Source organism: Anomaloglossus baeobatrachus, chromosome 5 (genome assembly GCF_048569485.1).
Source record: "Anomaloglossus baeobatrachus isolate aAnoBae1 chromosome 5, aAnoBae1.hap1, whole genome shotgun sequence".
NCBI classification, from domain to species: domain Eukaryota; kingdom Metazoa; phylum Chordata; class Amphibia; order Anura; family Aromobatidae; genus Anomaloglossus; species Anomaloglossus baeobatrachus.
In genome coordinates, this window is record NC_134357.1 from 498902851 (window position 1) to 498918329 (window position 15479).

Below are 15479 nucleotides of genomic sequence, written 5' to 3' on the forward strand. Positions count from 1 at the left end.
AAATTCCATAAATACCACCATAAAGTACCATTAACCACTTATAAAACCACAATCCACCCAACATAGTTGGGCGATTTTTTCCCAAACGGCCGAGTATTAACAATACGAGGCCCCCCCCCAAACACCGCAGCCATTTTTCTATCATATTCTGGATACCCACATTAAAAATGTCCAGACCAACGTCAGAGAGATGTACCCCATCAGACCTGTACAGGCCAACCGTAAAACCTTCCAGATCACTATGGCGATATGAGAAGTCGCCCAAACTAACAAAAAATTTTGCCATGTCGCGATTGACACGTTTCCTTATTTTTTCCAAAAAGGCAAGCTGGCCATTCCAAACCAGTCTCGGAACAATTTCAGAAAAAATCAATGCTGAATAAGGAAAAAGATTCTTTAATAACGCAAAATCTCTGCGGAAATTAGATAACAAGTCCAAAGTCTTAATTTTACCCAAGTCATTCCCTCCAATGTGTAAAATTATAAGGTCAGGATACGGATGAGTCAACAGCATACCTTTTAAGGTGCCAAGTAAATTAGAAAATTTCAGACCCCTTATACCGTACCAAAAAACATTTATCAGTTCATACTGAAAAGATAAGTTTTCTGTGTAACTTCTACAAGCCGCTCTCCTCTGCGCCCAGTGTATAAACGAATGGCCTACAAGCCAAATCACCATTGGGCCTAGAATTGGAGAGAGACAGAATAAATTAATTATAATAAATTCGGGCGTATATACAACTGATAGCGTTTTGACGCCCATCTGCCAATTTTACCAATTCTTTTTCCCGTGAGGCCAGCTCTTGCTGCCTCGGTTGCCGCCCCGATCCGAAAAGAATGTGATGAGAAGTTGGAGCTATCTAGCTGCAACTTAACCATACATTTTTTTAATATTGCATTAAATTGAAACTTAGTGGCAGGCGAACCGTCTACATGTAAAAACAACAAACCCGGGGTATCCCCCCGTACAGTAAGCCATTTACATAAATTGGTGACGGGGCATATACATGAATCCCATAAAGCACGCAACTTCACAGAACACCCTTTACCAAGTTGATCCATTTTGGACCTACTAATAAATAACACCGCACAAGAGTCAAATACATAAACATCCTTTCTATATAAACCCGAGGTGTTGTACCGACTATGGGACAACAACTCACTAATTCTGAGTGCTGCGAAGAAACAAAGCACAAAAGCTGCACGAAATAAACATAACTCAAAATTGGTAAAACAAACTTCACTCAACATAAACCATAATCTTTCTAAGAGATTCACGGATATAGGCCTGCGGCGATCAGGCACAACACAACCTTTTTTACAACCCTTTAGCGCCTGCCGAACCACAAATAAGCTTAATAGAGACTCCTCACCATATAATTTTAAGAAAAAAGAAATTCCACAAAATTTTTTATACAAAAAATTATAACGATAACCTAAACCAACATAAAAATTCAAAAAACCAAGTGCTGTCGACACATCACACTTGCGGGGAACCAGATTCCTGGAATCACAAAATTGATTCCATGCCAACCAAGCAGCCGAGTATGCCTTCCAAGTCCCTGGTGCAATAGAATTTTTAATGGAATCTGCTACTAATCCAAAATTGCCTCCCACAACTGGGACGGGCATGCAGTCAAAAGGGGATCCATCTTTCCTGAACTCTTCCTGAATTCCTCTAACCGCTGAGAAGAGAGGTAAAAAACGGAAGCATTATTGCACTCAGGAGCAAAACGAGCCTTCAACCAAATATTCCACTTCAGACACAATAGAACCAATCTGCGCAATACACCACCCAGAAACCTACACTTCACCACCAAGGTGTTCAAAGCAAAAACCAAACCTTGACAATGCGATATGAGTATAATCCTCTTATTCGCTAGTTCCTTACCCCAAATATGCACTGAAACAAAAACCGGAAAAAGCTCCAATAACACCTGCTTCTCCAGCAAACCTTCCGACAACCAAGATGAAGGCCATGAAGAAAAGCACCAGTGTGTACGAAAAATCGTACCGAACCCCACTTCCTTAGACACCCCTGTAAACCAAAGGAGATCCTGAGACAACATAAAATCCTGTTGAACGCAGCTAATCCCGTTGAAACTTTCTAAAAATTCATACCAAATTCTTAAATCCTTCCTCATCTCACACGAAATTCTAATGTGTGAACCTGAACACCTAACACCCTTAGTTGCATCATACAAACGTCTGGAAAACACTCTCCCCATTGGCAGAATTCTTAATGCAAAGTTCAAACCACCCAGCAGAGATTGGAGCTCTCGCAGGGTACACTTTTTCTTCACTAAAAAACTCGCAATACAGCCTTTTAACTTCGTAATCTTCTGGCCAGGGAGCCTCAATTCCATTTTTTGTGAATCCAGAACAATCCCTAAAAACTCAAGCTCCGTACAAGGGAAAACTGTTTTATCCTGAGCTAACGGCACCCCAAAAAACTTCATCAAACCCAAAAATTTATTTAGCAATTGCAAACAACGTCCTGACCTACCAACAAAAAGGAAATCGTCCAAATAATGTAACATACCCCCCTCTGAAAACCCCTCTTGAACTGACCAATGCAAAAACGTGGAAAAGGACTCAAAATAATAACATGATAAAGAAAAACCCATAGGGAGGCACCTGTCAAAATAAAAAGAGCCCTCAAAACAAAAACCCAAAGAATTAAAACCCAAGGGGTTAATTGGCAGAAGCCGGAAGGCAGACTTAATATCAGATTTGGCCAGGAAACAATCCGGGCCAAACTTCCGTAGCAAATCCACAGCCTCATCAAAGGATGTGTAACTCACCGAAGATGCATTAGGATCAATAGCATCATTCAGTGAGCTACCTGCTGGATAAGACAGGTGATGTATGATCCTAAAAGAATTAACCTCCTTCTTGGGGACAACCCCCAAAGGTGATATCCTAAAATTTGTAAACGGAGGAAATTCAAAAGGACCAGACACCCTACCCAACAACAGCTCTTTTTCAATATGTGCCCTGACAACCTCCTTATGGCTATCAACTGATTGTAAATTCTTAGTTACATTACAACCTATACCTTCAAAAGAAGGTACAGGAAAACCTGCCTGAAACCCACTACGAACCAGAGCTGCCTTCGGCCTGTCTGGAAAACGGTCTAGCCACGGGAGCATTCCTTCCAGGCTCACTGGAGTCTGAGCCTTTGAAAAACTGCTCCCTAACACCAGATGGCTGTACCGTGGACTGACCATGCTTTTTAAAACATTTAAACAAGGGGTGAGCCCCGCCACAAAACGAGCACTCATGGCGAAAGCGACAGTTACCCTGCCACTTGCACGAGGACTCATTGAATGCAAAGCACACCCCCCTTTTTGAATTGACATTCACCTGCTGTCTGTGAGGGTTCTGTCGCTGAGGCAGCATTAAATTCAGCCATAAACCGACATCCTTAACACCCCACTTGACATTAGGGTGAACCGCCAACTTCTGCCTGAAAGACTCATCGTAATTCAGCCACGCTAAGCCACCGAAACTACGATAAGCCTCCAGAATACAATCTTGGTGCTGAAACAAACCACTACACAATTTAGGAAACTTCTCCCCAAGAACTGCAGCATAAATGGAGAAAGCCTGTAACCATGAATAAAATGATTTAAAATTTTTCTTTCGTTCTGACTCAACCTCTTGTTTTCCATCAGGTTTCTCCACTTTATGCTGCAGCTCCCTAGCAACCGGTAACAGAGAAAAGATCTCTACATATTCTTGTCTCCAAATCTTTTCCTTAGTGGAAGCACTGAGATGAAAACCCAAAGGGGAAACATCACATGTCAGTGCTTCCTTTAAATGAGACTCTGCCACCCCAGGGAACCTGTCCTGAATAGAAACTTCAGCAACAGGTGCCTGGGGTAGCACTACATGGCCCCCAAGCAGTTCAGACAAAGTCCTAATGACCATGTCCTTTACACAATTAACATTGGGTGCTCCAGCAAGGGGGCTCTCACCATGTCCTCCGCTCCCGGGTCCATCCAACGCGCTGTACTGGGGTTGACGACCTCCGCTCGCTGCGACGTCCTCTTCGGATTCTTCTGTCGAGCTCCAGACCTGCGTCGCCGCCGCCAAAGCCCCAGCTGAGCTCTTTTGCAATGGGGCTGGCGGCGCGTACAGGCCCGTGAGCGACCCAGGATCTCCGCTATACCCGGCCACAACAGCCGGAGCGGAACTCCCGACGGCGACTTCCGGGATAATCGCCCGCCGAGCCTTCTGGGAGTCGCGCCCTGATGACGCGGCCAAATCTCGTCGGCTTCTTGGGCGGTCTCGCGATGCTCCGGACCCTCCTCTCGCCGGAACTCCCGCCTCTCCCGATGTCTCCGGCGTCTTCCTCCCATCGCCGCGCCGACCGCGAGCAGATGCCGACCTCTTCCTCCCTCCGCCGGACCGCTGAGAACATGATGCAGGCGGTGAGTAGACGTCGCTCTTCTTCCTCTTCTTCCGCAGGGATCTCCGGACGTCTTCTCCTTCTCCGGGCCGCAGAAGTTCTTCCCTCCGCGCAGGAACGCCGGCGAGATCCGAAGCTGGATCCAGGACCACTTCGGCGGCTTCGTTCACCGGCGCCAGACACCTCTTCAGCCACTCCTCGCCGTCCGCTGCGCCGACCCGAGCCATCATCTTCTCCAGGAGGGACTCCATCTGGATTCTTCTTTCTTCACAGCTGGAAACTGACACAGCTGGCTCACAGCTGGCTCCTTATAAAGGCAAGTCTCCTGCATATTTACCTCTGTCCACCAATGACAGACTTTAAAATTGGCGCGCAGCAGGCTGACCAATCACACAGCCTGCTCGCGTTACTCACAGGGGGCAGATTAACCCCATAAATTCCCATCATAACAACTTCCATTACCACCACGCAGCAGGCTGACCAATCACAGCAGCCTGCTCGTGTTACCACATGAAGGGAATTAACCCTTCATTCCCCATACTGAATTTGGCACCGCTCAATGCCACAACTTAAACTTGAAACACCTATAAACATACTGTCAGGGGGCCCATGCCACCATGTAATCACCAGGCTATACGCTGCTGGTGATTATACATTATATAACACACACACCACCATAATTCTATAGATTCCATACATTCTAGGCTCCACCACACACGCCCGTCTATTCCCAGACGCTCTCTGTAACACCTTATACTCTGACCTTGAGATGGGGATTCTGCACACAGGACTCCTTATCTTAAAAATTACCTAGGAATGTTTAATAAAATAGGTTTTCCAAACTGGAGAGTCAGTAAGAAGAACATTTTCATAGGATCATCTACATTTAACCCCTTTACAACCTATGACGTCATAGGTCGTGTCCCTGTCTTTGATGCGGGCTCACATACAGAGACTGCATCTTTCCCTGCACGTCGGCTAATCTGATCCTCCAACATCTGCCTCTAACAGCCATGGGTGGATGAGCGATTGTCATAATATATCTTTATTTCTATAGTGCCAACATATTCCGCAGCGCTTTAAAATTCAGGAGGTTCATATACAAACAAGTAACAGTTAGAGAATACTATAATTAGAGCAAAAAAAAAAAAATTGTGGGTCTCAGAAAATGGTGACTAGAGTTTTGGGTTGTTTTTTTTCACTAATCTAATTGAAGACAAAACAAAAAAAAAACCAAAAAAACAACATCACAAGGTGCTGAAGGGGTTAAGAGCTTCTATATACTTCATCTTAAAGTTTTGTTTTATTTTTGTGAAAAGAAAAAGTTAAAGTTGAATTACTAAGACACATTCTGAATTTCCAAAATCCCTATGACAACACTTCCTGCCTTGTGTTATGGAGTCACTGGTGGGAATGTTATCTTGGACGGTCTGATAACTGTCTAAAGATTTAGGAATTAAGGCATTATCTAACCCTAATTACATTTTATAGATGATTATTTTATTAGTAAACCCATCATGAACATCTGAAGAATTACAAGGAGATTACAAGGATTTTAAACCCTTCCCCCCCGAGCGATGTTCCATTTTTTTTTCCCTCACTAAAATTATATATATATATATATATATATATATATATATATATATATATATATATATATATATATATATATATATATATATATATATATATATATATATATATATATATATATATATATATATATATATATATATATATATATATATATATATATATATATATATATATATATATATATATATATATATATATCTATATATATATATATATATATTTTTTTTTTTTTTTTTATTAAAGTCATAAAAAAAATTCTAACATTTTTAAAAATAAAAAATTTTTTATTTTATTTTACACATTTAAGATTTTATTGTTTACAATATAATTATATGTATATATAATTATATTGTAAACAATAAATTCTTAAATGTGTAAAATAAAATAACATTTTTTTTATTTTTAAAAATTTTAGAATTTTTTTTATGACTTTAATAAAAAAAAAAAAAATTATATATATATATATTATATATATATATATATATATATATATATATATATATATATATATATATATATATATATATATATATATATATATATATATATATATTATATATATATACACATATATATATATATACATATATACACACACACATTTTCTGAGACTCGTAGCGTTCTAATTTTTCGGGATCTGGGGCTAAGTGATGGCTTATTATTTGTATTTGCGCACTGACCTGATATTTTTACTGATTCAGTTTTGGGACAGATACGATGTTATGATCGCCTCTTATTGCAATATCACGGCGGCCCAAAGGATCCCCATAATTCTGTTTTTTTTTTCTCAATACACAGTTTACTTATCGGTTTAATCTACATTATATTTTGAGAGATGTAACTTTTCTAAATACAGTGATAGCAGTATAGGTGTTTTGGTTTCTATTGTTGTAATGGTATCAGTGTAGCTCCTGATCACATCTGTAAAGCGCTGTGGAATTAATAAGTGAGCACAATAAATGTAAAAAAAAAAAAAGAAAAAAAGCTCCCGCTATAGACCCTGGAGACTCGCAAGGGAGTGGAGGCCCTGGGCAATTAACCAGTCCCCTCCCCAACGCCAGCCCTGCGAGACTGAGATCCAGCAATCTGGCCAGCTTGGGGAGCAGCGCTTACAAGCTGTAAAGCAAAGAGCTTACTGCGCTCCCTTCTTAGGAATCTGGCCACGAATGATAGAGGTGGTCGGTAATCTAGGTAATGAGCTGTAAACTATAGGATTAAAAATTCTTCCGTTCTTGACATTGGAGAGGTTTTGTCTCCTCTTGTTTCATAGGTAAAGTTGCTAAAAACAATTGTTTTTCCAAGTGTGCCGCCCCCGTGTCAGCAGCCGCCGCTGCTCGGATCTGGGCCTTCTGTGGGTGGTTCGAAGGTCTCCGGACCCGGGAGTCCCGGGGACACTCAAAATTAAAAAGGGGGACGTAGATGTACGGGCTAGTCCGTATTAGGTTCGTGACGCCACCCACAGTGTGTGGGACACCACCGCTGCTGTTGTGGGGCACCCGGGGGAGAAGTAGTGGCAGCTGGATGTTAACCCCTCTGTGGGTAGGGATGGTCGCCCCGGGACCCAGTGTCTTTGTGCAGGGTATAGCGATGGCAAGGGCCGGCTTACTCACAGTAAAGGAATCACATGAGTCTTTTGGTAAACCAAAGTGCTCGTGGCCAGCCGCCACGGCCGGTTGCATTCAGGTCCCCCACCCAGGCTGGTGGTCGCTGTCCTTTCCTCTGCACTTGCTTTGTGTATTGTGGACTGCCTGGTCAGGAACTCAGGAGTCCGCCCCCGGCTGGATGTGGCCTAAGCAGCCGTGCCCGCAGACGCTGGCCCGTGGGATCTATGGGCCCTGGCGATGGCCTTATCCCTATCGGTGTGCTGTTGTTTTCTCTTAGGGACTCTGGGTGGGACAGGACCTATAATCCTCCCCTCAATTAGTTAATTAGCTAGGCTGCTGGTTTCGGTCCTGGCTTCAGGGTCTGAGTACCCCCTCTGTGCTACGGTTTCCGGGTCAGTTCTCCGTGTCGGTACCGGCAGGCTACAACCCTGTCCCGGTCCACCTCGGATCTGCCGAGCCGTCTTCCAGTCTCCTGCTGACGGAGACCACCGTCTGCCACCTAGCCAAAAGGCACCAGGGTTCCGACCCTGGCACCGTTCAACTTGAACTTCCTCTGCTGGAGCTACACCGAGCTCCAGCCCGCACTCCTCTCAACTTTAACTACAAAACTCATCTAGGCTTGAACTGACTGTTTTCCCGCCCCGGGCTGTCTAGACCCTGAGGTGGGCATTTCCTTACCGCCTGGTCCTGCCCACTAGCGTGCCTGTTTTTCCCTAAGGGGGGTGACTAGGGTTTCAGGTCGGCTGTGTGTCACCTAAGTGAGGGATGGTGTTATGAGGGGGCCTTTCTGTGACTACCTGGTTTTGCCAGGGCGTCACACAAGTTTTTAGCAACTTTACCTATGAAACAAGGAGACAAAACCATTTACTGATTGGTACTAGAGCTGAGCAGATCGCTTCTCGCGACCATGGTCCCCGGTCAATAGTCACTCTTCTCTGGCTATGGACAGGAGCTGCCCAAATTTATTGAGCTTCCCGATTCCCCAACATGGACCTGACATTATCGATGTGGCCCTCAGGTAACGTCTCATCACAAGCCAAGCCTGGGAGGAGGGTAAGGAAACTTGAGCAGCTCCTGTCCACGTCCAGAGAGGTCCGACCCGAACCATGGTCACACGAACCAATTCGGTCATCTCCAATTGAGCGAGATGATGATGAATGACTAATTTGTAGCTAATAAGCTTTGAATAATAGTGGGAATCTCCACCCAAAACTAGTTTAGTGATATTATACTGTCTGCTCTAGTCTGCCAGGGTTTTAGCTGGGCTTACCTTTCTCCAGAAGCCATGATTCAGCCCTGTACACTCAAAGTGGCTTCTTAGTGCACCATTATTGGAACCAGAGCCGGCGCCGCGCCCTCACCTGAAGCCGATTACTGCTAGTTAACCCGTAAAGATGACCTATTTTCATGGACAGTCACACCTGTTTATAAAGGGTTTAGGTTTACAAAAAAATACTGAAAAACAATGTCCCATTTTCCAAGAAATGATGGCTGCTATCACGTTGTGTAACACTGATTCATCAAACAATTTTACCATATTCACAAACTGCCACATCCTTGTGTGCGGAGCATAAACAGGATCCTGGTCTCATCCGAACCGTCGCCCCATCCAGGGTCTACCATGGGAAGATTCCAGAAGTCAATGCCTACTTCTTGAGGATAATTTGCATCTACTGTACCTTCTGCCTCAGTGTTTTGCCAGCAGTGGCGAAATCACAGTGACGGCTCACATCACCGCTGCAGCCAGTCATTCAACTCAACAGTAAGGAATAACGTTTGGAACACCATTCTAAGTCTGAACTGGGTGCAAAAACCTAAAAAACATCACTATGGGGAGATAAGGTATGCACACCAGTGACTATGTAAGGGGAATACATGTAATAGCAGAAACTGCTGTGTGAATACTGACTTGAAAAATCCAATAGCTATATGTAAGATTGAAAATGTGAAAAATGGAATCTGCATTACTGCCATGAATATATGAATCAAGAGAAATTTAGCTACTGAATTGATCAATGCAGAAGAGCCCCAACACTACGCCAAAGTATTTCTCTACGTTGGGGTCCCTAGCTTGTGTGTGTCCTCTCATGCAGTTAAAAAACTTACCGTGTATGGGAAGCTGAGACCCAGGCTATTTATGCATATGATATGGATTGGCAATAGGTGTGTATGGGGAGGGTTCACAAACGAAAAAATACTAACAAATAGGAATAACGTTTGGAACTCCATTCTAAGTCTGTAGAGAAATACTTTGGCGTAGTGTTGGGGCTCTATTGCATTGATCAATTCAGTAGCTAAATTTCTCTTGATTCATATGTTCATGGCAGTAATGCAGATTCCATTTTTCACATTTTCACTCTTACATATAACTATTGGATTTTTCATGTCAGTATTCACACAGCAATTTCTGCCATTTCATGTATTCCCCTTCCATAGTCACTGGTGTGCATACCTTATCTCCCCATAATTCAACTCAACAGCACTGCCGATATAGATGGCATGAGCTGGGGAGGGTGAAGATCTGATTTTATTGCTTTATATGAGCTCTATCAGTTGGAGACCACTTTTTAAAACAGTAAAGAGTCCCATAATATATTTGCCTTATTCTGTCTGTCTTGCTCCAAAATTGTGTCACCGTGACAGTGTCGTTACAGTGACAACTGTCGGATTGGCCGCTGGGCTCGGCCTGCCCCCCCCACAGATTGGCCAGCCCCGCCCCCCGCATGGATTAGCCGCTCGCCCCGGCCCTCCGCACGCATCGCCCGCTCCAGCGTACACATGTGCAGGGAGCCGGCATACGCTGACGCCTCGCCCGCTCGCCCCTGCCACACTCGGCCCCCTTGCGATGCTGGGATCGTGACGGAGCCGATGTACGCTGGTAACCATGATACACATCGGGTAACTAAGGGAAGCGCTTCCTATAGTTACGCGATGTGTATCATGGTTACCAGCGTACACCGCCTCCCGGTACACATGTGCAGGGAGCCGGCATACGCTGACGCCTCGCCCGCTCAGCCCCGCCCCCGTTGCCACGCTCGGACCCACCCCCGGCGGCCCCAGCATGGGGGATTGAACACGATGGGAGATGGAACACGATGGGGGGTGCACACCTCCCCCAAAACACACACAAACACCCACACAAACACCGCGGCATACATAAATATACGCACATACCGCGCAACACACACACTGCAAAAAAGATACCTCCCCAAAACAAACACACGCACTCCACACCCACACAAACCGCGCAACACACACAGCGCTCCACAAATAACGCAACACACACACACACAAACACACACACACACAACACCGCTCTCACACACCCCCCACCCAGACAACACCCAGAACATTTACAGCGCCCTGCACAAACACTGGCAACTACACACAACAACATCTATATCTATATATCAAAAATCATACATTAACTACACAACACGTAAATTCTAGAATACCCGATGCGTTAGAATCGGGCCACTATAATATATATGTATGTGTGTGTTTGTATAAATATATCTATCTATATATATATACACACACACACACACACACACACACACACACACACACACACACACACACACACACATTAGATAGATATCTCTGTGCAGGTGTTAAAGTAGTTACGTTCAGTAGCATAACTAGAGGCTGATACGCCCAGATTCAAAATTTAGACCTGTTTATCTGCATGTTGGTCAGATGTATGGGTATATATGTCCCTCATCCTGGTATATATGCCCTCCATCTTGGCCCCTTCCTGCTGCTGTTCTTTACCCCACACACACACACACACACACACACACACACACACACACACACACACACACTTCTACTCTCCCACGATGCATGGCATCTTCTCCTGTAGCCAACACAGTGGCCGACAGCTGTCATCAGCATGCCTGCTATTGTGACGTATGACGTCACTGTCACAACACCAATGCCTGGCATGCTGATGTGAGTTGTAGGCCTCTCATTGGCACAATCAGACAGGTTTCTGTGGCTCCACACACTTCAGCTGAATGTGTGCCCTCAAATATATATTGAGCTGAAGTAGGCTCTGGGGGTCGGCAGGTTCTCCTGCAGCACAGGCCCGGGAAATCTCTCTGCAGCTGCTACACCCCTGATTATATTCTTGTACATAGGAGCAGTATTATACTAGTTATATTCTTGCACGTAGGGGGCAGTATTATACTAGTTATAGTCTTCATAGGGGTAGTATTATAGTAGTTATATTCTTGCACGTAGGGGGCAGTATTATACTAGTTATATTCTTGTACATAGGGGCAGTATTATAGTAGTTCTAGTCTTCTTCATAGGGGTAGTATTATAGTAGTTATATTCTTGTACATAGGGGCAGTATTATAGTAGTTCTATTCTTCTTCATAGGGGTAGTATTATAGTAGTTATATTCTTGTACATAGGGGCAGTATTATAGTAGTTCTATTCTTCTTCATAGGGGCAGTATTATAGTAGTTATATTCTTGTATATAGGAGCAGTATTATAGTTATATTCTTGTACATAGGGGTAGTATTATAGTAGTTATATTCTTGCATATAGGGACCAGTGTTATAGTAGTTATTCTGATATTACACTTTCATGAATTTGGCATTTTATGAATATATATATAGAAGCGTTTGAAGTTCGTAGCCTTTGTCACTGGCTTTGTGATAATAACAGTGCTTTCCCTGTGAACAAGCATCATCATGTCAGGCGTGGTCACCCTGACATCCTGCACATACTTGTTGAGGCATCCATAAATTTCAGAACATTTTGACTATTCGCATTAAGTAGTTATTAAATTTCTGTAGAAATTTCCCACAAACCTGAAATGTTTTTTTTTTTTTTTTTTGTAAAATGCTTCTTATGATAGATTTAACATGCATGTGATGTGGTTGCACTTCAATTGTTGCACAGCCCCCATTCTTTCCATGTGTTTTGGGGGCACTAATAATGTCTTAACCTGTTGATGCGACAGTGAAGAACCACCTTATGACATGACATCATGCTGGATGCAGTGACATCACTAAAAGACCAGAACAGTTGAAGAGTTACGGTTTAGGACCACCGACATCACTTTTCTTTAGTTAGCGTCTTACCTCCACCTGCTTTCTTGCTTTCTCACAAGGAATTGGGTCATGGTCTTTGTGGTCGCCGGTGGCACATTCCTCACAGATGCACATCAGATGCTCCTTACAGAACCACTCCAGGGGCTTATTATGGACGCTGCAGGATCTCAGGGCGGCCTCATTCACAGGGGGCACCAGCTGATGGGAGAGCAGCTTGGGGTTGTCTATGTGGGGTCTGAGGTGGACAGCGCAGTAGTTGACCATGCACGTAAGACAAGTCTTCAAAGCCTTCACTTTGGTCTCCATGCAGAAGTCACACCAAACCTCGTCACCAGTCAGCGCCTCAATCTTCTCGTTGGATGGATCATCTAATGTTCCCGATTCTCCAGCTGCGGATCCAGTGACAGTCGGTGGTCTCAGCTCCTCTACAGATCGGCTTTTGGCCACCTTGCCCTCCCCGTGGTTTGCCATGGAGGAGAATTCCACGCAGCTTTGCGATTTATACACCGGTTTGGAGGTTATTTCTGTGTCAGCCATGTTCAAGAAGCTCCCAGCTCCAGTCACAAACTTTTCTGCTTTCTCTCCAGCTGAAGATCAGGTTTACTGGTGGCCACACCTGACTGAGTAACCGAGCCCGGAGCATTTAACCGGTTCTGTTCCGGAATCAGCGCCAGCAGATAATCCCACATGCCTGGGTTTCCTTCTTTCCAGTCATGCGCTCCTTCAGCAAACAATGAGAATTGCAAAAAAACAAGGACGTGGACAATGCTGACATCAGCTGGTCTGCAAGAAGAACAAGCCCAAGAATTTTATAAGGTTTAGCAGAGTTCATTTTAACCTTGGAAGATAAGCATGCAAAAACAAACGCGGAACATTCCTAAAATTAAAGGGGTCTGGACAGATGAAAAAATGTTTGCCCGATGAGACCCCCCATGATCACACACTCGCCAACAATCTGCAAAGGGGGCAACTTTTAAGCTAATCGTGCCCAAAAGTGGGCATATTTGGTATCACTCTTGAATCAATTCAGGGTGGTCATAATTTTGGCAACTATTTGATCACTGTTCCTCCTCACTGGGGCTGTTTCCATTGACCCCCATGGACATTTAAAGAGCCAGGACAACAGTCAGGGCAATGGGGAGAGAGGGACAGGTATCATGAACGCCTCTGCTGCTCCTCCTGTCCTGAACAACTAAGGCTGCTTTCACACATCCGGTTTGAGCCGTGCGGCTCAATCCGGCTGTGAAACCTATGCAACGGATGCGGTGAAAACACCGCATCCTTTGCAGAAGTTTTTTACATGCGGCCCGTCCGGTTTTTGCCGCTTGCGGCATGCTACTGAGCATGCGCAGTGGCGAAAACCGCATGCGGAGGCCAGGTGCGGTTTTTGTCGCATCCAGCATTCATAGGGATGCATTGAGAAAAGCGCCGCAGCGGCTAAATCTGCCGCATGCGGCAAAAACCGGACCGAACGCAAGGCCAATGCGGCACTAATTAAAGTCTATGCAGGAAAAACGCAACGGTTGTTTTTTTCCTGCAAAGTGCCGGATTGTGCTGCATAGCAAAAACCGGAGGTGTGAAAGCAGCCTAAGGAAAATACTGGAGCTCCAGGATTCACACGATCAGTCCTCAGGTTGTCTGTCCTATTGATTTCAACCCAATGAAACACAATTGAGCTGAGCTGCAATACCAGACACAACCTGTGAAGAGTGGTGGTGCTGTTTCTTAGAAGAAATACGCCATGTTATAATAATCATGAACATCTGATCTCTTGAGGCCCTTTGTAAGGCTGAGGCTCCACTGAGGCCTTTGGAGTGCATAATTCATTTTTTTCTACAGATGTAAATCAATGTCCATAGATTATATATTTACAATGGTGCTGAGGCCTTGGGGGTAAGAGCCCTTTTAGTGCTATGGCCACCTCGGACCTAATCGCATATTTGCAAACCCAAGTGTTCATGGGGCGCTCCGCCTGGCATCATTCCTGTAGGCACTGCTGGCGCTCAACCCATTAGAGGTACTATGAAGCCCAACATCCTTTGTGATGAAGAATCTGTGGTGTCTGGGTTCGGTCACTAGTGACTCCATCAGACTTTTTCATCTGATACAATGCCTGTATGGGTTCCAGCGGTCTCCTCTCCTGGTTCTGGTCCAAGCTTCCTGTCCACAGCTTCCAGGACATCCTGTTAGGAAGACGTCTCCTTGCCCAGATTTCTGCAGACAGTGACTTTGTAGAGATATTCTGTATATGTATTATTATACATATCTATTCTTCATTTCTCTTAGTCCAGCATCTGATGGTCCAGAAATGCTAATGAACGCAATTCAGGAAATAGTCCCATGTTATTACAAGAGAGTGCAGGAATGCCTGTGCCCATATCACCCTCTAGTGGAGGGAGAGGGCATTGCAGGAACTACATAAGTACTAATAAGTGTGGCTGGCTGCATTAGCCGGGGACAGTAATAGGCTGTGTTATGGGGGCACAGTAGTAGTAGGCCGTGGTATGAGGATATGATAAGGATTATTACTATGGCACAGTCGGTGGATGTATAATGGCAGCACAGTGGGGGACCATGTTATGGGGACACAAATGCTGGATGTATTATGGGGCACAGTGGGTGGATTTGTTATGGGGCACAGTGTATGGATGGGCTATGGAGACGCAGTGTGTGGATTTGTTATAGGGCACAGTGGGTGAATGTGTTATGGGGCATAGTGTGTGGATGTGTTATGGGGTTTATTCGGTGGTTATATTATGGGGGGCACAGTGTGTGGATGTATTATGGGGGCACAGTGT

The 15479-nt window shown here is 44.5% G+C and overlaps 1 protein-coding gene across 1 annotated transcript in view; it reads right to left on the bottom strand.

Annotated features, from left to right (window-relative positions):
- TRIM16 (tripartite motif containing 16) overlaps nt 1-13339 on the bottom strand; it is a 46987-nt gene extending 33648 nt beyond the window's left edge. The window contains 2 exon segments of the mRNA XM_075350779.1: nt 12712-13266; nt 13268-13339. Of these exon segments, the coding sequence (XP_075206894.1) occupies nt 12712-13266; nt 13268-13324 (612 nt within the window). The 5' untranslated portion in view covers nt 13325-13339.
- Nucleotides 13340-15479: the final 2140 nt, after the last annotated feature.